At 36.4% G+C, this 27,211-nt stretch overlaps 1 protein-coding gene across 1 annotated transcript in view; it reads left to right on the plus strand.

The window, feature by feature from the left end:
• Nucleotides 1-3,009: 3,009 nt before the first annotated feature.
• The window catches only part of TTC29 (tetratricopeptide repeat domain 29), a 116,963-nt gene continuing 92,761 nt past the window's right edge, over nt 3,010-27,211 (plus strand). Inside the window, exons 1-2 of the mRNA XM_054595697.1 lie at nt 3,010-3,101; nt 5,003-5,086. Of these exons, the coding sequence (XP_054451672.1) occupies nt 3,010-3,101; nt 5,003-5,086 (176 nt within the window). The remainder of the gene's footprint in view (nt 3,102-5,002; nt 5,087-27,211) is intronic.

Consider the following 27,211-nt stretch of genomic DNA (forward strand, 5'->3'; position numbering starts at 1 on the left):
CTGTTAAGGACGTGTTCCATTTCCGCTTCAGGCCTCAGTTAATCCCGTTCCTCCTGGTTAGAGATCACCCAGGACCTGGGAGCGCTGGCCTACACCAGGAAAATGATTCAGCTCATTTTAACTAAGAGCACCTCTGCAGGTATAATTTAACCCTGAAATAACAGGCCCCAAACCATACTTGCATTTTTTTTCTCACTTATTTTCCCTTTGCTTGCTTCTATATACTAGAATACAACTACTTTCTAATTCAGCATAAATTACTGAACTTATAAAAGAGATAGTGGTTACTTAGATGAGAAAATAATTTGTTACAGAATCCCTTTAAATATTTGATGCATTTCAAATATTAACTGTGGAAAATTTCAGTACACACATTATCTGCGGTGGAAAACAAAATACCCTTATGAGGCCATGCATTTTGAAAAACAGAATCTCCTTTTTCAGCAGGCATAGGCAAGGTAGGAAGCGGGGTTTAGAGAGCCTGCGTAACTTCCACTCTAACTCTGACCTTAAACTTTCCAACATAGATTGCTTGAGGGACATTTTTCCTAATCTGCAGTTAATAACTTTTTTCCACTTTATCGTTCAGCTCTGATCACCCCCCATTCAGCGTCTGTGCCTTGAGGCTTGCCAGCAGGGCTTGCGATACTCACATTAAACTAAATTTAAGAGTAAAGGTGCTCCTGCTGCTAATGCTCTCACATCAGAGGAGAGCAAAATGAAGAAACTGGCAGCTGGGAATTTAATGGTAGGAAACAATGACTCAAGTGTTGAGGGGCAAAAAATCACAGTTGATCTGTGTGACAAAGAAGACATGCCTCTCCCTGGATAACATCTGCATTGGATTTCATTAGATGTTTGTATTTCCTGGCTAAAATAATCAAACTCAAGTAAACATCAAAAAGGATAAACTTTATGTCACAGACTGGTAGCCCAGCTTGGGGAGGGAGGGCCAATATACATTTTGATGGGACACACAGGCTGAATCAGAGATTCTGGGGCCTGGTTCCACGGTTTCTAAGTAGCTTTGGCCCCCTAGTATTTGGAGAACTTACAAGTCCTGTTTTCTCATTTTAAAGGATAATTATGCAGCTATCACTCCCCCCACCCCCCACTGCCAACACACACAATGCCCTTGGTAAGCAAAGTAGGGCTCCCCTGCCCAAAACCCTCCAGTGCATTCTTCCCTCAGTTGAAGTGGAAGTCACAGTTTTTACAGTAACTTTCAAGATCCTATTCCATTAAAACACAAAACTTCTCCTAGTGTTTTGGACTTTATCTCCTTATGCTCTTATTTATATCTCTTTGCTACTGGTGAGCATTTGGATACTGTCTAATCCTTTTATTTTTTGCTATAAATCTTATACATATTTTGGTTTGTTTCCTGTAATATAAATTCTTGAGGTCAGAGATCTTTGTCTTTGTTCACTGCTGTTTTCAGCAACTAAAACAGTATCTGGCACCAACTCGTTGCTTAATCTATTAAATATAGTAAAGGACCAGATTGACAGTGAATTACCCTAGGTCACACAGCTAGTAAATGCGGGAGGTAAGTAATTTAAAACAGAAAAGCAAGCCTTCCTGCTGCTTGGTAGGGCTAAGGGTAGAGGTCAAAATGGATGGTCATATTGCTGGTGGATTCAAGAGGCTCTGGTCTTTTGGATGCCTCTCTCGTTAACAGAAGTGTGGGTTGTTTTGCACCTGAAAGTCCTTGCAACGTGACAATTTTTCCATTCTGTGTCAACTAACATTATTTCCACACTTTTTCCTCTTCAGAGTAAGGTTTAGATAACTTGATTTTATAGACCCACCTTTATTATTGCTCTCTATCGTCTCCACTGTGACACGTTGCATTTCCCAAAGGTAGCACCAACAATATCTCCCATCTTTCATTCTTCCCTTCAATGTGACTTTGATGCCCTCTCATCAATAGATGGGTCTATGTTCACTCACTTTGAATCTGGACAGACCTATTATTATAGCAGAAGTGATGATCTGTGACTTTCAAAGCCAGGCCCTAAAAGGGGATACAACTTCCACCTGGCTTTTCTTTGGGATACTTGCCTTTGCAGCCCTAAGCTGCCAAGCCAGAAGTCTGGGGCTGCCATGTTGTGAGGAAGCTCAAGCCATATGGGGAGGCCACATGTGTGTATTCTAGCAGAGAGCCCCAGTTTAGGTCCCAGCTAATAATAGCATCAACTATCAGATACATGAGTGAAGACACTTAGAGATGATTCCTGCTCTCCTTCATTGAGTTACCTCCCAGCCTTCTGAGTCTTTCTAGCAGAGACCCTCGCCATTGTGGAGTAAAGCCAATCCTTTGTGCCCTATCCTAATTCCTGAGCCACAAAAAGTGTGAAAGATAATACAATGATTGTCGTTTTAATTAATGTTTTTAAAACTACTGTTTCAAAGGGATTTGTTACATTGCCGTAGCTGTGTCTCTCTCATGGCAGTTGTCTCCTTGTTGAGAATTATTCTTGGCATCTGTCACTTCTAAGGGAAAGCCTTTATTTGTGAAGAATAAAGATTTTTAGAAAATAGCAAAATATGAGCAATGTTCAATTATTGATTATAACTGGAAAGCAAAGCAAGAACATTTGAAATCCGTAGCTGTCCTAAAAATCTTTACTTTTTAATTGCAATCATGTCTCTTAACAAAAAACTCATACCAACACTCGTGATTGACTAAATTTTCAACTCATTTATCAGATTTTCTCCTTCATAGTAGAGAGGCAGACAAGTAATAAATTGGCCAAAAGGCAGCTACTGGAAGAAAATAATGAGAGAAGCAACCTGTAGAATTCACTCACCGAGTATCATTCCTGAATAACAGAGCTATAGCTCTACACAGAGAGGTACTCTCAGCTCAGATGACAGACTGTGGATCTAACAATGTCTTAAAATATTCTTTGAAATATTTATCTTTAAAATACCACTTTCCTTCCTTCCTTCCTTCCTCCCTCCCTCCCTCCCTCCCTCCCTCCCTCTCTCTTTTTGTAGTACGACATGACTACTCTGCCCCACCTGCCCACCACACGCCCAAAGCTTACATCGTTAGCCAGACAGAAGCTGCCATGCTCCCCCAGCACAATTCCAAGGTACGTGACCCCTGGTTTTCATTTCTTTTCCTACAGAGTAAATGTCTTACAGTAAGAACTCTCAATAGCACCTCTCAAAAAGCAAATTGTTTAATGACAAAAGTATATTGTTATATTCAGAATATTCAAATTGGTGGTTTCAAAAGGATCGATGAACTTCATTTAAATAATAATGTATTTATTTAGCCAGCTAGTGCTCATTTGATCATTTTATTTTTTTATTCCAATTATGTTGTGGTTCCTTCCTATAAAGCTTTGGAGATAAACTTTTTTTTTTTTTTAAATGTGTGTGGAGAACAGAAAGCAGAAGTTTTCAGAATTAACAGTGTATGGCTTCTAATCCACAAGGTCCTGAGAGCCTATTTTCATTTTGGAGGAAGGAGGACCTAGTCTCATTACCAGGGTTGATTGGCAGGCGCCATCTGCTCCTGAAGCGATCCTGGGGCCAGCAACTGAACCCTCCAATCACATCTCCCCATGACGGACTGCAGTGCCCCTGGAGGTGTAGTTGAGAAATTGCAGGACAGAGAACTCAATGTATTTTGTTATAATTATGAATGTTAACTAAGATTGCATTACTCAGTAATTGGATTTATAATTGTATTGTTTAGTAATACACATATTGTTTGTAAATATAAATAATTTACATATCTTAGTTTGATTATTTTCTTTATATACATACCTTTTCATTTCCTGCCAGGCATGATAATCAAAAATTATGAGGCTACTTTGTTCTGAAAAAAAAATTATACCTTGTTTTTAGTATTTCTGGGAAAGACCAAAACCCCTGAACTAAATATCAATAAATACATTTAGCTAGACTACATAAAAGATTTTTTAAATAATAGCATATCAAATTTTCATTTTCAAAAAATGTAAAAAATAAAGTTTTCAGTAGATGCATGGTTCCAGGATATATATTTTTTTATTAAGGCCTAACTGAAATTACTGAAATACATGTGTGTGTGTGTGTGTGTATGTGTATATATATCCACATATATATTGTATTTTTGAAAATGTGAAATATTAACAAAGTCTGAAAAAGATTATTTTTCCTATCTTTCTTAATTATTGAGGCTATATTTTCTTTTCAACATGAGTGAAAACACAGCCAATCCCACATCTCTAAAATAAGATGTAAACTCCGTTTTAAAGAAAAGTTTTTCTTTTATTAGTATTGAATAAAAACATTTCTATCATAGTCACTGAAGGCAAAGTTTTGTATCAGCACTCTCCATTACTTCTGAATAAAAATAGATATTTGTTCAGTTCTATTCTCCCATAGTCATAAGATATTAATATGTTTATTTTTAATGGTACAAGGGTGTATAGAGAATAAACACACTACACATGTAATATATTTCTCAGTAAATATATTTTTCTTAAAATCACTTTGCACTTGGAACTTTTAATAATAATTTGAGTTTCATGTATGATAAAAAAACACTCAAACAGCATTATAGAGCAAATTTATTAATGTTTGGATCAAATAAATTTTACGCATTTGTATCTACTAGGTATTCTTAGTTCAAGATTCTGTGCCAAACAGAATATGACTTCTGTAACCTGGAATGTTATACTAGGAAACACCATGAGTAAAATGGAAGATCTTATAAGCTTGGAGGGAAAAAATGCATTTATTTAAAAATGCAGATGATTTTAATGCATTTAGTGTTTTATTTGTTTACATACTGGGTTTAATATTCTTCTCTTTTTTCATTTAAGAAAATTAAAAGTTAGGAATCATCATTCAATAACCTAACTCTAACAACTACTGTAGCACGTTTAGCGTGTATATGGTGTTGTGCCTGAACGCTTCTGTTTTCCTGGTGGCATTCGACGTTTGGTAGCTTTTCTGCTTGATAAGGCAGTGCTTTATGATTGCTTTCCATTCCATTTAGGTCTCAACTGATCAAAGAAAAAGAAGACATAGATCATTACCTGGAGGTGAACTTCAAAGGACTGTCAAAAGAGGAGGTTGCCGCGTAAGTATAACCTCTTAAAGGTACTTTAATATAAAGTTTGTTTCTTTTGTCTTGATTCTTTATTGAAATTTCAATTTTCCTGTGCAGTATACCGTTTCATTGGAACATGGCATTTAAAAATTAACGCTCATATTAAATAGTGATAAGTCATGTCTATTCATCTTACACATATCAAAGTCTTTAATTTTATGGCTCTCAGAATTCTCATATTTACCAAGATATTATACTATCACATTTGCAATATTTTAGTTAAGTCTGTGCCATTAATTGCTTATTAACCTCCATTTTAAGGTGTGTTGCCTCCATGTGGGAGGAAAAAGCTTTAAGAGAAAGAGTCATATCTTTTTTTCCTGATGATTAAAAAAAAGTAATCCCTTACTAATGTATCTCCACCCCACCCCACCAATAACTCACAAAAAGAATTAATGCATCATAGGTTATTGCTTAATTTTAAAATAATTCTAAATTGTCTGGATTTATTTATTAAATCAGCAATGTAAACTTTGCCATTTTACCACTCGTTAGAACCTAATGTAGGGTGTGAGTAAAAACAGTATAAAAATCCATGTAGGTTAGTGAGAAATAAATATAAACTTAGAATAATAGCTAAAAGGGTTTATGTTTCTTACCTATAGACTTGGTGACTCTGATATGAGATCATTAGATGTAAACATTGAAAAATTAAAATTTTAAAAATGCACGTGCATCTTATGAATTCATTAAATGATTCAATTAAACTATTTTATGAAAAATGCTTTTAAAAGATTAGTATATCTAGTACTATGGGATCCCAATGAAAAATGATCACTAATGATATTTTTGGTATAGGTCTGCATATAGTTTAAAACTCTAAGTCTCTTGCTATATGTCATTAGATATTTTGTCAATTTACATATGACACAGAAAAATTGAATAGTACATTCTGTCAGTAAATACTTTATAGAGTGAAAAAATTGTACAGTAACTGTAATCATTGTCTTCCTTGGAGCTGTACTGACTGCCATGTGTAGTGCATGAGGCCTTTGGTTAAATGCTTTTCTGATTGTTAATTTGTTAACTTTCCATGGTGACCTGTTAGATAAAATTAAAGTCAGTATTGTCTGATGATACAATTACTTCTTAAAAGAAAAATACATATGAGTGATAGTTGCATTTTGATTTAAATATAATAACATCTATATTATATACATATAATAACATCTAATTAATAACATCCAAGTAGCTGTAACTGGCTTAAGAAATTAGGACTTAAATTTGGAATTAAACTTATTCTTCACATAATTTACTAATATGGAAATCCATATACTTAAAATCTGCTAAGCTTTCAGTCTGTTCTGAAGAAAATTTTGATCCAGGACAGTGCATAATAGGCTATACTGATAAGTGGTCTCTTAATAATATTTTTTCACTAAGGAGATTACCAAATTGATTTCAAATTCATATTATGCTGCAGAAAACAAGTAGCACTGGGTACTCCTCAGTCCTTAATATTGCATTCTCCTTAGAGTTTCTTGCACTTGAATACTTTTTTTTAGACCAAAGCTTTTTCCCTAAGAAAGTGGATGTAATCCTTAGCCGGAAGATAGCTTGTATTTAGCTCAATAGTATGCTTTTGATTGATATACATCGAGACTGTACCCCAGACAAACTCATTGAATAATACTGTAAGGAAGAAAACTGGTGAATGATTTCAGTGTCTACCAGCAATAACCAGCAGGTGCCATGAGGAATACTGCATATTCTGTTAGCCAAAGAATTGCTGCATAAAACTTTTGTAAGCCATTCAACTCTGAAAACATAAATCGGTCAGCAAACATTTAAGAGCCAACTCTGTAGCTAATATTAAGTTTTTCACAGTGGGAGAGACGATGATATTTCATTGTAAAATACTTGGCCCCATCCTTGTCTCTATTTGAGACAACAAGATCTACAAGCAGGAAACAAACACAGAATGAATGAGTGTTGATTGTACTAGGGAATCAGAGAAGACTAAGGTGGTAGAATGGAACTTAGCAGGGAAGACTGACTGAGTTTGGCCCCTGTCTGATCATTATAAAATGATTGAAATGGTATGTAACAGATCTGCACTGTACAGGGATGTAAGGTGAAGAAATGGATGAATCAAATTTTCAATTGGGCAAAAGCAGTATCTAAGATACACCCTCAATCCCTCTCCACACTGCCTCAATCTTCTCTAAGATGGTAATAGGTATTATAATATCACTCTGTACAATTGATGTATACTTTGATAGTGTATAGTATGTTTGTGCTCTTGGTCTAGTCCCAAAGTAACCACACGTCTACTTCAGGAAGCGCCAGCCGACTTACATGTGAACACACTCTGCGGCTTTCCTCCTCCTGCAGTGAGGGGAGGGGTCCTGCTCTTGTCCAGGGAGGGTGCCTCTACTTGTGCCCTGGAAACCATCCCTCTTACTTATTCTAAAACTTTCTTCTGTACCAGAACTTTTTTTTTCTCCCTACATCATCAATTTTTCCTTTTTCATTGGATCAATTTCATTAACATTTATATCTACTCTGATATTTCCCTTGGCTTCTTATTTCTCTCTAGATTCTACCCCATTTTTTCCTACCCTTCACAACAGCCAGAAGCAATATCTCAGTATTTTCACATCCTGTTCTTGCCTTAATTGACTCCTAATAAATTTCCAACCCCCAAACTCACTAAAATCTTTGTTTAGGGTGACCAGTGTCGTCCTTTGTTACCACATCTGATGGTCGTTTCTGTCTTCATCTTGGCTGGACGTGTTCACGGCATTCGAAGGAGTTGAGTACTCTCTCTTTGAAGGGCCTGTAGTTGTGGTTTCCAGGATGCTGTATCCTATGCTTTTCCTCCAAGCTCTTTGACTGTGAAGCCTCAGCCTCCTCTGCTCGCTGGCTTCCTTTGTTCACATTCTCAGTGGTGGGGTGTCCTAGGCAGGGCTGGGCCTTCAGGCCTCCACCCCAGTTACACTCTCCAGCCGGGTCCAGTCTTACAGTTTGAGTTATTAGCAATAACCTGGCGACTATCAAATTTGTAAATCCAGCCCTGACCTCACTAAGGAGCTCCACATTGTTATGTCCAATTGCCTCCTTGACATATTTCCTTGGATTTTTAATACACATTTCACGGTTAATGTGGCCCCAGCCTGGACTCTTGCTTTACTCCCACGGCTCCTCAGTTTCCACTGAATATTTCTCCCAGTCTTTCCCCATCCAGTAAACGGCATCACGACCGCCTTGAGCATCTCCTTGCTCCTACTCCCCCGCCCCCATCTAATGCATCCTTTTGTCTCTCTCAGATGTGACTCCAGAATATATCCATGTTAATCTTCTTCTCTCCATTGCATATCCACCCCCATCTCTTGCCAAAATCACTAAAATAGTCTCCTAATTGCTCTTCTCATATCCACTTGAATTGCTAAAATTCAACCTCAAGGGTGATCTTTAGAAAAAATTAGATCACCACACTCCTCTGTTTAAAACCCTCCCTGGGCTTCCCATTGTTCCTAAGATAAACTCTGAACTCTTTACAGTGGCCGAAGGCGGTGCAGGGCTGGGACTCCGCTCGCTCACTTGCCTCTCTGAGCGAATCTCCCGCTCTCCTCTCTGCGTGTTGCCAGCCTGTCCCCGACTTTCTCCCAATCAAATGACCTGGGTCTATTTCTGATATCACCTGGTTTCCATCTTGTGTTGGGCGTTTACATGTCAACTGCCTCATCCCGTGCAGAGTGGACCCTCCACGGGATCAGGAGTGGGTCTATGTGTGTTCCAAGGGACCCCCCCAGGCCTCAGCAGGGCCTGGCATGCAGTGGGAGCTCGGGAATTAGATTTTGAATTAATGAATGAGTGAGAGAATACATGTAAGACTAACGACACCATGAAACAGGTATCCTGCTATGAATATTCTTTGGCTGTAACATTTTTAGTTCAGCATTGCATGTAGCTGGTTTGCCTGTTGCATCAAGGAATTTTAGCTCCTCAAAAGTGTTTTATATATCCAAGTAGGATTATAATATGTAAACGAGTAACTGAGCAGGACAAACTAATGTAGTTGTTCCTGGAATGTCTGAATCCAGTTGATGGGGGTACACTTTACTTCCGAATGGGTAAAATACTTAAAAGACAAAGGGCTTCTGGGTTTTTTTTATCATCCACATTTACAGGAGAGATTTCAGTAGGCTTTATTACTTTTTAGGTAATCAGGCTATTGCTGTGCCTAATAGGTACATTTTTTTCAAACATATTGTACGTATATTTGACACTGATAATTTGACTTTCTTAGATAAGTCTTCAAGTAAGTTCAGTAATAGTATTTAACTGATTTTTAACTATAGAAGTTCATGTTGTATTTCTGTACTTTTTAAAAATTCCATATTATCAGAACGCATTATTGCTTTTTTAAAGGACCTAAAGTATCCCTTATTACCATATCATAATTGCTTTGAGTAGCTAAGTAATAAAAGTGTCATTTATAGATTCAAATAAAAATTTCTGGGGGGCAGTTTTTACAGCTCTAGCTATGTATATTAGGATACAAATAAACAAAATCATCAAGGGACAGGGAATGCTAATCTGCTCAATATTATTTTCTGCTTCAGATATCAAGTTCTGTTATGTGGAAGAATAGATTTACCTCAAAAGTGTGTGCGTCTCAAAATTGTGTGCTTTTTTCAGAAGATCTTTTAACATCATTAGTTGATGTTCACTGAGTGTCACTTTGTCAGTGCAGTGGCAGGTACAATTGTCAGTTACCATTTTCGAAGACTTGGGGTTGTAAAGAAACAAAGAACCATTTATTTTTATATCTTCTAAAACCTTTCTCTCCTGCCTCATTTTGAATTGCATTACACTTACTCAAAGTAAATTAGCCTTTTGCCAGTCTTAGGTTTTTATCTTGAATTTGTTTCAAAATTGTTTTCCAAAAGTACTTTTACATGCTACAGGTATACTTGTTATAAGCAGTTTTGACGCCTGTGTTTGCACAATCCAGGCACTCAAAATATAGGTAGTGAGGTGAAGACGTTTATTCAGAATACAAGCAGGGGAAAAGATGGCTCCTTCTGCCCCAACCTGAGCAACCAGGGAATGTCTCATTCACTGTGGCTGAGTCTCCAGTACCTGTAACAGCATCCAGGACATACTAGGCACTCAATCAATATTTTTTAACTAAGGCCAACTATACCCCAACCTATGTAACCTCTTCCATTCCTACTTTGAAATTTATTCTTTGCCAAAATAATAATGACTAATACTTGCTGAGCACTTACTTTGTTTCAGGTACTGCTCTAAACTAAGTGCCTTATATGCATTAATTCATTTAAATGTAGAACGGTCTTCATTAATTTCATGCAGAGCTAAGGAGATGGAAGCACAGAGATATACTAAGTCACACATCTGATAAATAGAAGACCAGGAATGTGAACCTAGGCAGTCTGGTTCTAGAGCCTGTTCTTTAACCATTATACTATTCTGTCACTGAAGGTACTCAGGTCTTCATTAAACAGCGTTCTCTCGTATCTCCCAGCTTTAGTGAATTGCCATTCTCTTGGCATAGAATACTTTTTCCCCTTACCATTTTATGACTAACTCTTACTCATTCTTAAATGGTTTGACTATATTAGGTAACCTCGTTAGCATGATACCTGTAGGTTTTATCCAATACCCTGAATGCCTCCATTGTGGCACTTACAGCATTGCATTGTCATTGCTACTTTGTGTCCTCAACTAGACTATAAACTGCAAGAGGGCTGGAATCACGGATGCTTTGCTCACATGTGCATCTTTAGTGCTCACACTTAGCTCACAGGTGTGGAGGAGATCGCTGAGTGGTGACCATTTATCCCTTCATAGCCTGTACGTGTGCCCTGTCTGAAACGCCCTTCTCCTTCCCCCACTCCTGTGTACTTGCTAAACTTTAATCTTCCAGCCTCAGCCTGCCTTTTGCTCTGTAAGGCCTCCTTGGATTCATCTTTGCCCACACGGTAGAGTTCAGAGCTCCCGCTCGAACTCTCTTAATAGCCCCTGACAATCATATTTGTGTGGTTTTTTCCCTTCTTGATTAATGTTTAACAAACTATAGAATGTGACCCATTAGTGGGTAGTGGTTATGACCCATCTGTTTGGAGATCATGACCAGCACTTTAAAAAATGAAAAAGAGGACAGTAAAATAGAACAGAAAAGAGTGCTTTACACAGGGTAAGGCTAAATACTGGGAGGCTGCCAGATGTAATGGAATAGAGCGTGTGTTCTAAGCCGGTCTCCCTGGACTCCAGCTTTACACTTACCAGCATTGGTTGATTTTGGCCAAGTTTCTTACACTTTCTCTGTCTCACTTTCCTCATCTGAAGAAAAAGAGGGATAATAATAATAGGGTCTGGCTCATTAATAGCTATGAGGAGTAACTGAGTTAGTATTTATAAAGAGATGGGAACATGTTGAGTAGTAGTTTTGAACTTCTGTTTCATATATACATATGTGAAATATCTATGTACATGTACTGAATTGCAGTGTGAATGCCGTTTTTATTGGGAATTACCACCGAGTAAGGGGCTCTGCTCCAGACTTAGGGTCCTGTTCAGGTGGGAATTGTGTTCCTTCTCCTATAAGATGCTTCTGAATTACATAAAAATAACAATTTATTGCCTGCTTACTTTCTTCCCAGCAAGGATTGAAGAAACTTAAAGTGAGCGTTTTATATTACACACCTGTCTGATTATAAATAGAAAATGAAAGGGAAATAAAGAAGTATGTACATCTGTTTCCCACTTAGAGTAACTATAGTTCCCCCAAGGAAATGTTAAGTTTCACTCGGAACTTCCGGGCAGACTGGACACAAAGGGAGATGTAGTGGGCTATGCATTTCTTATTACCTGATGGAAGAAAACGTATCAGTTCTTCAAGAGAAACAAGCTTTTTGCTGATAATAAATTCCAAAAGAAAGATAGTGCATGACATTATATAAGAAAAATGGAGCAACATAATATAATTTTGCATACCTAATAAACAATAAAATGGATATTGATATTTAACTTGTCATAAACCTAACTAGGTTTCATTTCAGGCAAGATAGTAGCAGCTAAGATATATCATATAAATATTGTGAGCTGGTCTGTTTTTTGTTTTTGTTTTTTGTAAGGTGATCTCTCATTGTGGTTTATTTTTTATATATTTTATTGATTATGCTATTACAGTTGTCCCAATATCCCCCGCCCCTTGCCCTCTGCCACCAGGTACCCACCTGCCCTCCAGCAATTCCCGCCTTAGTTCATGTCCGTGGGTCGTGCATATAAGTTCTTTGGCTTCTCCATTTCCTATACTGTTCTGAACATCCCCGCTGTCTATTCTGTACTACCGACTCGTATTTCTTAATCCCTGCACCTTCTCCCCCAATCTCATCCTTCTCCCTCCCAGCTGATTACCCTCCAAATGATCTCCATGTCTATGATCCTGTTTCTGTTCTGCTTGTTTGCTTAATTTGTTTTTTAGATTCAATTGTGAATGTATTGCCATTTTAGTGTTCATAGTTTTGATCTTCTTCTGTTTCTTAAATAAGTTCCTTTAACATTTCTCATAATGATGGCTTGGTGATGATGGACTCCTTCAGCTTTACCTTGTCTGGGAAGCACTTTATCTGCCCTTCAATTCTAAATGAGAGCTTTGCTGTATAAAGTAGTCTTGGTTGTAGGTCCTTGCTTTCCCTCAATTTGAATGCTTCTTGCCAGTCCCTTCTTGCCTGCAAAATTTCTTTTGAGAAGTGCGCTGGCAGTCTTATGGGAACTGCTTTGTAGGTAATTATCTGCTTTTCTCTTGCTGCTTGCTTGTAAGATTCTCTCTTTATTTTTAATCTTTGGCATTTTAATTATGATGTGTCTTGGTGTGGTCCTCTGTGTGTCTATCTTGTTTGAGACTCTGTGCTCCCTGGACTTGCATGCCTATTTCCTTCAACAAATTAGGGAAGTTTTCTTTCATTATTTTTTCACCCTATGATTTGGATGCTGGTACGTTTGAAGATGTTCCAGAGGCTCCTTAGCCTACCCTTGTTTTCTTTGGAATCTTTTTTCTTCTTGCTGCTCTGATTGAATGTTTATTACTTCCTTATGTTCCAAATCATTGATTTAATTCTCAACTTTATCCACTCCATTATTGGTTCCCTATAAATTTTCCTCTGCTTCACTTAGTGTAATCTTCATTTCTTCCTGGGCCATTTATATGCTGTAGAACTACCCAATGAGTTCCTTGAGCGTCCTAATAGCCAGTGTTTTAAGCTCCACATCTGATAGATAGCTTATCTCCATTTCAGTTCTTTTTTTTGGAGTCTTGGTCTATTGTTTTGTTTTGTTTTTTCATTTGGCCATATTTCTTTGTCTCCTCATTTTGGCAGCCTCCCTGTGTTTGTTTCTATGTATTAGGTACAGCTGCTTTGGCTCCCTGTCTTGGTAGCGTGGCCTAATGTAGAAAAGCACATTGGATGGGGCAGAGCCTTAGGTAATCACCAGGGTGGAGCAACCCATGTGAACCAGATTGATGGAGTCTCCAGTATGGTGTTACCACTCTGTGGCTCTGCGTGGGCGAGGGCTCAGGAAGGGGACAGTGCCGCTGCCTGGCCTCTGGAGTTTTGTCTGGGAAAAAGCTGTCCCCCAGCACTCGCCCTAATGCCAGACGTTTCAGTTTCACCCCATATACCACTGGTGCGCTTCCTGCTGCTGCCCCAGTGCTAGAGACCAGAAGGAGTGAGTCTGTGTAAGTGCTAAGTCCATTGTGGGCCCTTTAGGAGGAGACTCCTGAGAATCCCAGTTTCCTTCGCCGCCCCATCCCCACCGGTATTTACAGACAGAAGTTAGCGGGGCTTACCTTTGGGGCAGTGGAACCCTGGGCTGGGTGGTCTGGTGTAGGGTTGGGATCCCTCACTCCCGAGGTATCCCTCCCAATTTTTATCCACCGCACGTGGGTGTGGGCCGCCCATTCTGCGTCTCCAGGTCTCCGTGCTTCTCCATGCATCTCTGCCCCTCCTGCCCATCTGGATGAGTGAGACTTCTTTAATTCCTTAGTTGTCGGACTTCCATGCAGCTTGATTTTCTGATGATTCTGGGTGATATTTGTTTTGTAGTCTAGTTGTAATTTTTGCTGCAGTAGTGCAAAGAAGTGAGCTGTGTTTACCTATGCCTCCATCTTGGCTGGCAGCTGGTCTGTTTGAAGTGATCCTTACGATAATCCTTTGAAGAGGTGATGTTACTCTTCACCTTGTATTGGGTTACTCATATACCCAAGTATACGAGACAAAGTATAGAGAGGTTAAGTAATTTGACCAGAGCAGTCTAATGTTATAAATATAACATTATAAATATAACTATAAAGTATAATTTTATTTTATTAATTATTTTACATTATAAAATATAAAAAGAAGAAATAGGAAAAATGGTTCATAGAGAGGAAGGAATGAATAAGCTAGACAGACAATGGATCAGACATACATTAGAAATCAGATTTCCAGTCTCTTCCTGAATTCCCCTCACTATGGGGGACCTAGAACCTCCCTCTGAGTTCACCTCATTAGGACCCAGTCATTCTATAATCTTAGTTCAGACTACCATAAAATCCCTTTAAGCTTGTCTGGAACAATCTCCTATCCTACAACCAGAGATGCTAAAGAAATATGTTACTGAACAAGGGCGTTGTCGTAAAAGTTTAGTTTAGATTTTTTTTTTCCACTTTAAGATCAAGATCAAATGGATGACTAAGCATATTTCCTTCCTATTTTTGAAATGACTACATAGAAAGACAGAAGATAGTAAAGTCTTTTTCTTTTTTAAAAAAGATTTTATTTATTTTTAGAGAGAGAGGAAAGGAGGGAGAAAAAGAAGGAGAGAAACATCAACGTGTGAGAGAAAAATGTATCCATTGCTTCTTGCATGCTCCCAACTGGGGACCTGGCCCTCAACACAGGCGTGTGCCCTGCCCGGGAATCAGCTGGGAATCATTTGCTTTGCAAAACAACCCCCAGCCAACTGAGCCTTACTGGTCAGGGCAAGATAGGAAAGTCTTAGCATAATGAGAAAGAAGAGAGGAAAAAGGAGAGATTTCAAGATTTTCAGATATACATTTTCAGAAAGCAGTTGGGATATTACCAGGCTTAAAAAGCAACATTTTATAATGATAAACAGAGTTGGTTCATCAAAAAGACATAATCCTAAATGTTTGCATTCCTAATGGCAGAACTTCAAAATATATAAAACAAAAACTGATAGAAAGAAAAGGAGAAACAGACAAGTCCACAATTAGAATTGGAGGTTATAATGCTGCTCTCTCAATAATTAATAAACAATCAGTTAGAATATTGAAGACTTGAACAATACCATTGATCAACTTAAATAATTGACATTTATAGAATACTTTGCCAACACTCCACAACATCAGAACGCACTTTATTTTCAAGTGCATGTGGCATATTTATCAAATGAAATTATATTCTGAACCATAAAACAAATTTCAATATACATAAAAGGACTTAAATCCTACAAATTAGTTTCTCTTATAACAATGGAATTAAATTAGAAATAATAGCAAAAAGATCTCTGAAAAACTCCCACAAATTTGGAAAGTAGATAATATACTTCTAAATAAACCATAGGTCAAAGAAAAAAATCACAAGGCAAATTAGAAAATATTTTGAACTGAATGAAAGAGAAAACATGGCATATCAAAATTTGTGGCATGTGGCTAAGTAGTGCTAAAGGGAAGTTTATAGTGTTAAAATGCTTAAATTAAAAAAATAGAAATGTCTAAAGTTAGTGCCCTAAGCTTTCATTTTTAAAAACTAGAAAAATGAAGACAATTTAAACTGAAAGTTAGCAGAGAAAAGGGAATAATGAAGTGAGAGCAGAAAACAGAAAAACAGAGAAATCAGTGAATCTAAAAACTGGTTCTCAAGGAATATCAATGTTGAGTCAGACTGATCAAAAGAAAAAGAGAGAAGGCACAATATTCCAACTTCAGAAATGAGAAGACACAGCAGTATAGATTATACAAATATAATTATGTTGATAAATAACTTATATGGAATGGCTAAATTTCTTGAAAGACACTGCCAAATTCACTTAAGTAGAAATAGAAAAAACAGTAGGTTTACATCCATTAAAAACATTGAATTAGTAGTTTTAAAAACTTCACACAAAGAAAATTCCAGCCCTATATGGCTTCCCTGGTGAATTCTACCCAACATGTAAGGAAGAAATAATGCCAATTTGATTCATACTCTCTAAGAAAACAGAAAAGGAGGACACACTTCTGTGCTCATTCTCCAAGGCCGGAATTGCCCTGCTACCAGCACCAGAAAAAGCTGTTATGTAAAGGGGAGTCATAGGATAATCTCTCTCATGCACAGTGTTGCAAAAAATCTTAAAGAGTAATAAGTAAATAAAACTAAATAAAAAATAAAAAAAGAAAGCAAATTAGGAAAACCTCTGCTTCAAGAAGGCTCAATCTTATGTAAACAAAAATAGTATATAATGTGTATGTTATACCAAAGTAGTACACAAATGTGTTTTTCTGAACACCAAAAAGTATACTACGTGCACTCTCTGTACTTTATTTGTAATCTTCTGGGGGAATAAAGCTTTAGAATAAATTTTTCCTTATTCTGAAGTTTTTCTAGATCTTGAGACTATGTTATTAGGTGTATTTTTTCTTAACTGCTATAATTCTCATAAAATTAATCTCTTTATGAATCACTGATATTTGTATGCCCCTTCAATTTTTTATAAATTCTGTTTTGCTTTATATTAATCATGTTATGCAATATTTCTTTCTGTTGTACTATTATATGAAAACAAAAGAAACACATGACGTGTTCTCTGTCTCAAGGAAGTTATAATCCTTACATATATCTAATTTTTGCTGTTTCCTGTTTGAATCAAGGCTTTTTATATTATCTTTTCACAAATACTTCTTTTAGCCCTTACAGTATTCTTATTGATGCACATATCTGATTTGCTATATCTTAGTTACAAGTATACATTTTCTAAATATTTTAGATAGCTGCAATAGAATTATTACAACATTCAGGAAACCAGATATTTGTATACAAATACTGTCTAACCAAAGCATCAGAATGATTGATTTATTTTTTGTGTTTATTAATTTAGTTCTTACTCAATGTAAAAGGAAGTATATGTTCTGGGAGTTTGATCTTGATGTACATATAGCCGGTGAGAAACCCTGCCTCACTTTTCATATGTACAGAATACATACCTCCTTTGTAACGTTGATTGAAGAGCACACAGTATGAAAGGTTTCTTCACAGAGCTTACAATACAGTAGTTATCTTTTACACATTAAGTTTGAAAGGAGAAAATGTATTCTTAATGTGTTTTTGACATGGGGAAAATTAAAATGTGTTGAGTGAGAAGATGAACTGTTCCACAACAGAAACTTAAAAGCCCGCAAAATGAGGTCACCTGCTGCCTTAAAATAGTTAGAACCTGACATGTCTCTCCAGCTGAATTTACTACAGGGCTCTCATCCAAGAAATATAAAATGATAGAGCTGGAACGAGCCTAAAATGATTTTAGTTTTTATTTTATTTTATCCGAAAAACGCGAAAGAGTATAGTTAACAGAGTACCAATGGATAGTTTGTGAAGTTTATAAAGGTATATATAGTTTTCTCATGACAGAATGTGATTACCACACTAGGGGAAATGTTCTAATAAGAGAAATGGAACTGCAGGGTTTGTTATTTACCCTTTACACTATCGTCCAGTACATTGCTGAAATGAGCATGAATAATACATTATTTTGTTTTCATTTTTAATTTACATGATTTTTCCCTTTGTAATTTAAACCAGTTTTATTTTTCTTAATGCTTGTCATGTTTTAGCCCCATGTACACTATTTTTCTGCCACTATTTGAATAACTACTTAAGTGTTAAAAGGAAATTTGTTTGGAAGGAGCAACCTTAGAATGTATGTGCTAAAGGCATAGGTGTGAAGAATTGATCGGTTTACTTTTTTCAAAGAAAACTCTTCATGCAATTGTTTAATGCGAAAGGTTTTTCTTGAAAAGGTTAAAAAAAGTTCTAATCAACTTTTGTACATTATGTAGAACTTCATTTTCTAAACTCTGCAAAAGAAAGTTTCATATTTAATGGGAAGTCATGAATTATTCCATTTATTATCTACTTCCTCCGTTCAAAGACATGGTCTGGATAAAAGGCGGGGTGAATAATTTCAAAAAATACAATACATTTTTAATAGGAAGGTGCAAACTACAGATTCTCATGACTATTAGCAAGTGTCGAGGAAACAGAATTTTACTTGCAAAACTTGTCAAACTCTTGCAAAGATAAAACGTATGACACACTTTAGGAAAAAAAAAGAGCACAATAAGCTGAAGTTTTCTTTTTAATGCAACTTGTTGTTTTTACTAAGTTTTGTGTTTATATTCTCCAGCCTTACATTTTTTGTTAAAAATTTGATGATTCACTCAATTTATATGGAAAATTAATAGTTCTTTTATTTATAAAGATGTAGAGATGAAGAACTGACAGGAAAAAAATAAATGATATTTTTTGAGGCAAACTGTCCTAAAATAAATTTCAAAAATTTTGTAGAATAATGATAGAATTACATTGTAAAAACAGAGTAACATTTTATGTGCAGTTTTATGTTAATTAAAAATTATAAATACTAATTTAGGCAAAAATATGGAGGTGAGGAGCTAGCATGATCATGTTCACACGTGTTTGTAGTCATGTAGTATAAAGCTTATTTTTTGTTTTTCTCCTCTTCTTTCTTATGATTATTCTCATTATATTAAGATGAGGAATGCAGCTGGATTGTTACTTATTCAGATTTTTAAAAATAATTATAACACAATCCAAAAACTAAGGTCATTTTAAAGCTTTATTTTTCAGCTCATATTTAATTGGTTAAGAAACAATATAACCAATATAAATTGGTTATATAATTATGTTTTCCTACACTGCAAAGTTATAGTGTAAATTGAAAAAAACCACGCCAAGAATTAATATAATTGCCTCATTTAGCAAAACGTGTTTGGACTCAAATGTGATACTTCTGGCTTGAAAATACTTTGACCAAAAATTCTTTTTAAACAATAGCATTCATTTCATACCTTTCCATATATAATCTTTACCTTAAAACATCTTTTGTAACAAAAAAACTTTTAATTCCTCTGGAGAGTTTGCAAGTAATGACTATTTATAAAGATTTTATGTGTAATTAGCTTCATAAGGAGCATTCTTCCAGTGCTTCTTCACTAAACTTCTAAAGAAAAGCTTTTTAAAATGTGGTTAAATTTGAGATGTTTTTAGTAAAGAAAATATTTCAGTAAATAAATCTGTGCAACGGCTATGTGGGTAAATATTTTGGTAATATTTTATATTGATTAATGAATAATTTATTCATTTCTGATTGATTACAGTCTCTGCACTTCAAATATTTGATTGAATGGGAATCACTTGAGTTTTTAACAGGGTATATACCTTTAAAAAAATGCCTTTATGTTAAGAAAGTTACTGAAAGCAATTGTAAGGATTGTGGTCTGTCTATTCAATAACCACAGCTTTCCAAGATAGCAGGTTACAATCACCAGCAAAAATTCTATTTGCTTAATTAATGTTTCTTGGTCTCACAAAAAGTTACTACATTTTTGCTAAATATCAGTTTAATATAATTGAATAAGAGAAATAATCTTTGTTCCATTCTACATGAATATTCCATGTATTCTAAAGTAAAATCACCTATGTTGAACTGTATTCTTATTGTACTCTTGGGAGAAATCTTTGCTGATCAATTTTTTTTAACATTTTATATTTTGTTAAAAGAATTATATTAGTTACAGTCCCATTTACAAAATACTATGGGGCAAATTTTCTTAGTTATTATTATTATAAGATTTTTTAAATAAGGAATTTAGGGTTGAGTTGGATTAATAGCATTTTAAAATTATCATTTGTACTTTAAAATGTTGAAAGTCTGACAATACCTTCTAACTTTGATTATCAATAGATGAAAATTTGTATTTTCCAAGAAAATTTGTATATGTAACAATTTCCTCTAAAGATTCAAATCAGAAAATTTCTAATGGTTTAGAAAAATCTCAAAACATTTTATTCCAGAACCTCTTGAGAGTGGATTTTATTCATTTATTTTAAAGTTATCAAATAAATGCAACTATATAAAATAAATCTAAACTGAAATAAAAATCCTGCTGTATTAATATTTTTGTTCTGATTTGTTGATATTTTTAAGTTGATTAGTGTCTTCAGTTTACCTTTTATTTGGATAGTGATTCTAATAAAATTTTCAGAAGCAGTATAAACTAATACATGCATTAGTAGGATATTTTTGGAATGAAGCTGTAATGTTATATATTTCAATCTTTATTAGGAGGTTTTCAGATGAAATTATAGTAATATATGAAGTATATTATGGTACAATATAAGTATAGCACTATTAATATACCTTTAAAATTATTTTTTAACATTTTCTCTTAAAGAAAATATAATTAAAATTACACAAAGAAAATCAAGATTGTTATAATGACTGTGATGTTAAAACTCCTATTACATGATTAATCATAACTCCAGTAATATTATTACAAGAGTTTATTTTGTTTATAAAAATATATGTTAAAACTATGCATAAACTACATTGATATGTTCATTATATATTCACTTTTCTTTAAGGGTGTTCTACTAAAATGTTTAGGAGAAATTAATAACAATGTTCATTTTAATGACATTCTAATTGTAATGGCTAATTATAATAAAGGATAGATTCTTTAGTTTCAAGTGTAACAAATTCCACTTTTTGAGGTATAAACCTCTAAATAGTTAAATTAAATCATATAGAATATTAGCAGTGATTATCAGTTTATTTATGACTTGTGCAGATAGTAAAATGCAAAATGAATTTGGGAGATACCATAATAAATTAAAAGTGTTTTTTATATACATTTAATTTAGATTAATAAAAAGCCCCATTAATATGTGAATGTTCATCTCTAAAATATATTTCTAAGTTATCCAAACACGAGAATTGAATGGTTTCAAAACTGTTCACCTGTGATATGCCATCTGCCCTATTTACATTTTTAAGAGTTGAGTATTTGTTAACTGATCTCATAGACAGCTACATGTTTTGCTGTTACCAGATGGATGAGATAGAATACCATGCATAACTTTACATTTATCTTCTTTGAGTGTCACCTTATTTGCATATCAATTAAAATAATATCTGTATTAAGATAGATAATGAAAGTTATCAAATTTACATGATGTAACTGCAGTTTGCTAAATTTCCAGTAGATGCCCCCAGAGACCAGTCAACTCATTGGAAAGCCTTTCAATTTGAAAAGAGACTTGTGTATGTTAAAACTTTTTTTTCTTGCTATATTCTGAAGCATGTACATGGAAAATAAATTAAAGATCCTAAAAAGCTTAACTCTACGATGGTTATTACACAAAAATATGTATGACTGTTGGTAGTGTAGTTCTTAATCAGTGTCATTCAACACTTACTATTCATTGTAAAAAGCCTTAATGTGTAAAATTAAGAAAAATGCTTTCAGTTTTCATTATAAATGCATTCTATATTCTTTTCAAGTAAAGTCATTTCAAACATCACTATTTTTTTCTTTCTAACATCTCTCTAAATGCTCAGAAATGCTGTATCTTTGCTTTAGCTTTTTGGTGAAAAACTGTCCTTTTCACAAAAAAAAATATATAAAACATACTCAAATAACTTACATGATTTTTATCAGTGTGTGTGTATGTGAAAAAAATAGATATTTTTCTCCATTCTAATTATACATAACATCTACTTACACTGAAAAGTATGGACTAGAATAGTGACTTACTTTATTCCATGGAAATTATATTAACTGGAGCTATTTAAGTATTAATTTAAGAGTCAATGTAATTATCCCGTAGGTGATTCCAATAACATTTATCCCTACGATATGAATGTAAGACTGTTATAACTGACACAAAGATAACCCACTAGTGACTTATAAATATTAATTTAATGGAATAAAAGTATTATCCTGACTTTTGATTAGATATTACATAGCTTTTGAGTTTATCTTTGTCAGATTAAATAAAGATTTTATGATCTTTTCTAAAGTATGGTTTTTTTAATTGAATTGCTTTTGAAATATTTTACTGAACATAAAGCTTCACCTTTATATAGTATTTCAGTTTGTGCTATAAAAGTATGTTAAATATATTAACTGGATAGAATAGTTGATAATGCATTTTGATTTGAAAGGTTAACTAATAGCAAATATAAATACCTTTAAGTGCAGAGGGATTAAGTTGTCATATCTATTTATTCCATTTATTCATGTTTTTTATATTTGTAGAAGTGCTTTTCATCCTTTTGTGTTTGTCTCAGATCCCCTGAAAAATCCAAATTATCTTCTGGAGGGTGGGCCCCTTGTAGTACAGGCTTCCTCTGCTAGATGAATGTTCTAGAAACCCATCTGTATCAGTGTACCAGCTGGTGGTGTTGTGAGAGGCTGCCTTTTGCTTCAGTGAATTTTTTTTGAAGACTCATTTAATGCGTTCGCTCACTTCATGATAGGTGGTTTACCAGCGCACCTGCCTACACTTTACTGAGTGTTCAATAGTTTTTGACCAAAAAACCAGTATGACCCCTGTGCCCTACCCCCATATTTACTTGATTTCTCCCCCAGGTGATTATTTTTTTTGTTTCCTCAGATGAAAAAAATCCTCAAATGGAAATGTTTTGCCAATGTTGAAGAGGTGAAACAAACAAACGAAAAAAAATGGCAGAAGCACTAAAAAGCATCAAAATTGATGAGTTCAAAAACTTTTGAGCAGTGGGAAAACATTTGGATAGGCGTATTGCAACCATGGAGAGTCCTTTGAAGGTGACTGAAGTTTAAATATGGAAGAATAAATACACAATAGTTTAGAAATAAATTCTGTTTTGGGGGGCCCCCCTCGTACACACTTGAGTGGGAATTACATCTCTTTAATTGGCTTTGAAAGGATGCTGTCAGTGGTCTGTGCCCTCGGCTCAGGGAAGGGGATTCTCTGGGAGAGTCATGGAATGACACCTATCATTTTCCCCAACCCAGCAGGGACCAACACAACAGCTTTCTAACTGGAGGTACTTTCTAATGTCCACTTATGTCAGATTCCTAAACGACCAATGCAGATAAACAGATGTTGTGTAGAGACAGAGGAGAAATATCAACAACATTTGACATAATAGGAGGCAATGTGGTAAGCTGGAAAAATTCAGAATTTCCAGTCTGAGAAACCTGGGTGCCAATTCCACCTCTACCACTTATTAGCTTGCATGGCTTTGGGCACGTCACAGCTTCACTGAAGACAGGGTTTTTGTTTTTGTTTTTTTAACCTGTAAAAATAGAAGCAATACTTTGTAGAGTTATTTTGTGAGTTAGAAATGATGTCTACACAGCATCTGACACATTGTAGGTGCTCTGTAAATGGTAGCTATTCAAAAAGGTTTAAGGCAGAATTTGTGTATAATATAATGTTTCTGCGGCTGTTTTAACAGAAAGTTCATGTTTTTCAGCAGCTCTACACACCCAGATGCTCTGGAGTTGTGTCAAATTGTTCAGTTTTACTTTCTGTCATTCCACACATCTATTTTATCTTAGTTTGTTGTTTTCTTTTTCAGGGAAATTTTGATGTAAATTCAGAATACTTAAACATATTCTCTCTATTGAATAATGCCTTTGAATAGTAATAGAATCCATAGGAAATGCGTGGCTGCCTAATCCTACTCTTAAGCCCCTCCTCTCCGGCTGCACCTGTCAGCCCAGGGCAGCCTCAGGTACCCGCACAGCGGCTCAGCGCTTCCTTGGGATGTAGGTTTACAGGCGACCGGCACATCCATGAGTGTCACAACTTCTGCTTCTATGACTGGCATGTTTTCTGTCAGGACAACTCTTCTCGAATTCCACATTATCAAATCTCTCCATAAATTTTTCCAGATTCTCATTTTCACCCCGTGTACTGACTTCAGGTCAAGGAACTTTTTCTTCTCCTCACATTTAGAAAGAATATATTTTAATTTAGAGTAATATTTCTTTTAATATGTAGATGAAACCAGAGACTAATCACTTTGTGTCCAAATGAAATAAATACAATAGTGAATTTGCATTCGTTTATATTTCTATTTGTATTTTAAAGAATCTCTTTTTTATAAAGTGAGTGAACTTTTGGCTATGGTTCTCTGTTATGAAATATAAAACCTGAGAAATCCAAATGTAATGGTGGAAATTAACATATTTTTATTTTCAGATACCCAGTTTGTTGTAATAAATGAAAATCATTGCAATTAAAAGGAATTATTTGCATTAACTATAAAGGTCTAAATAGGAAACTCTTTAGCAAATGACTATAATACTTTCTTGCTCTCGAATATTAGTAATGAGGCTTAAACAATGACACATTTGTGTGTGTATAAAATAGAGATATCAGCCTAGTAACATAATGCATTTTAAAATACAATTCTATTAATATTAGAAATCTTTTCTTTAAGGAATGGTGTGTTTTAAAATGTGCTTTAAATTTTAAACGTTGCTATTAGTTATATCCTGTGGATGTTTTGAGGCTAAACGATGTCTTGGAAACCACTTTAGCCCAGTCCTACCTGGGTCAGTTTCTTGTTCTTTGGTCAGAAACAGCAAGCGCTGACTCCGACTAAAGTGGGAATGATTTTATTGGACGTGCATTAGGTAACTAGCTGCATTTAGGGGAGAACTGGTTCAGAAGAAAAGGACAAGCCATGGGGACATGGGACGTTGGACTGGGTCTGGGCAGCAAGGTCTCCTTGAGACTCCTCTCAGGGCGTTGCTGCCAGGCTGCTTGAGAGCCAGCACCTCTGACACTTCTGTGTTTCTTGCCTCAGGCTTCAAAATCTTGGGAGAAAAGCCAGTGGCTTAGTTTTGGTCACTGACCCACCCCTTGGCTAGAAAATCTTTGACATCAAGTCCAACCTAGAGGACACGCAATGAGGGACAAGTCTTTTCCAAAAGTGCTGGGCGGACCACGTCCAACCAGCGCAGCCCCCGCCCCCTACCCCAAGGGTGGGGAAACAAGGCTCAGAGAGCAGATTTCTGCCTTTCTGTCCCAGCTGTGATTAGAACTGAGATGGCCTCCTGTTTAGTGTTTATTTGTATTTTTTAAAATCAATATTCTAATAGTCAATTAATTAATTAATTAATTTGCAGTATTCTTTGCTTTTGCTCCAGAATGCTCTCTTCACTCACAGGAAAACATGCCAGGCAGCCGAGGCACACACAGACAGAAGTGTCAGTGTTTGCTTGAAGCAAAGTTGGGTTTCCAGCCCCTTGTTTCCTCAGACCTCCTCTGCCTCCCCAAAGCTGTCTTCGGGGGGGTACCACTTGGATGTCCATTTAGTCTGCTCAAAGTCAAGGTTATCTGAACACAAATTCATTTATCTTTCCCTAAAACAGTTCATCTTGAGCAAATTAACAGTCCGTCCAAAAACCCGGTTGTCATCCTTCCTAACGCCCCCAACAGTCACTCATTCACCAAGTGATCAATATTTTTATCTCCTAACTATGAGTTGAGCCCACCCACTTCTGTTTGTCCCCTTACTTTCCTTCAGTTCCGCTGTGTGACGTTCACATGTAACTGGGCAGCCTGCCCAGTTTTACCTGGCGCCCCTGAGAGTGGAGGGTTTGTCAGCATTGACTTTCACACCTTGACTGGGGACCTTGTGACAGGCACTGCATCTGCCTGTCCGTGTCCATGTCTCCTTTCTTCTTGGCTAACACAATTCCAGTTTTGTTCAAGGCAGTGACGTGCCCTAGAACGGGCAGGATATTTGTTTTCCTGGTCTCCTTGCAGCAAGGGTGGCCGCGTGACAGTTCTGGCTGGTGAAACCAAAGCGGACATCCATTAGTAGTTGCAGAAATGCTTTTCCCATAATTGGGAAAGACACAGCTGGTGCTCCTTTTCTCCCGCCTTGAAGGAGGAAATGATCATTTGGAGCTGGAATAGTTCTCCAGTGACCAGCAGGGGACAAGGATGAGGGAAAGTTTAAAAAGAACCCCAGAGGCAGGAGCCTTGAACCAAGGCCAGTAGCTGCCTACCTTTAGGCATCTTGTGCTGTGAGAAATAAAAACCAATAGTTTCAAAAGCAATGCGAGGCAAACTTTACTTGTCGCTGAGTGCTTTCCTGGCCCATCTCTGATGCACTCGATCCCTCCCTTTCTGTCTGCTCTGGAAATACGCTAGCCGGACTCCTTCGGTAGCACCTCAGTGCTGCCTATTCGCCGCGTTACAGCCGTGTCCTCCCTCTGCCTGCCGTGGCGGCCGGCTGTACACAGCCTTTCAGCAACACCTCCCCTTCCTGTGGCCACTGACATTGTGGGAGGCGGGGAGAGGGAGGACGCGGCCCTTCACAGCATCTCGTTGCTGCTTCTCCATCCTCTCCTTTCTATCTCGACCAGAGGGCAGAAGCTAAAATAGGTTATTTCTTCTCTCTTCCCCATTTCAAATATTTTGTTTGTTTCATACAAGATGGTGGCTTTTTGGGCTTTTGGCCTAGGAATTTGGTTTCCTTATTTCCTCTGTGGACCAGTTCTCTAGCAGTAGGGGCCCTGCCTCGGCTGCCAGATGGGGGAGGGCTGCAGTCCATCTGGAACAGTCCTCCCAGAGTTTTCTCCAATGCAGCCTCCTCGAGTCATGTGCCTGACTCAGTCTCCTCAATGGCTCCCTCGCTCCCAGCCTGGAGCCCAGACTTCTTACCCTGACGCTGGGGTCTCATCATGATCTGGGTCCTGCCTTTTCGAAAACTGTCCTCTTTTGCCACCCTCCTCTTCACCACTTTTTATGTGCTTTGTTGTACAGCTAAGCTGATCCGCTGAGTAAGGAACTCTCTGCAGATGGGTCCTGAGCATTGTTTTTTTATTTGTTTTTTAAACTCTGGGTGATGCTGTGGCATGGCTGGGGGTTGAGAACCAGTAGAGGAGGGCTTGACATTTCAGATCATTTTCAGAGATGTAACTTCATTTGTTCTTAGAAGAATCCTGCGATGTAGGCAGGGCATACACTAATATACACATTTCACAGATGA

Source organism: Pteronotus mesoamericanus, unplaced genomic scaffold (genome assembly GCF_021234165.1).
Source record: "Pteronotus mesoamericanus isolate MK-2021 breed Mesoamerican mustached bat unplaced genomic scaffold, CSHL_Meso_final contig_163, whole genome shotgun sequence".
Classification (NCBI taxonomy): Eukaryota; Metazoa; Chordata; class Mammalia; order Chiroptera; family Mormoopidae; genus Pteronotus; species Pteronotus mesoamericanus.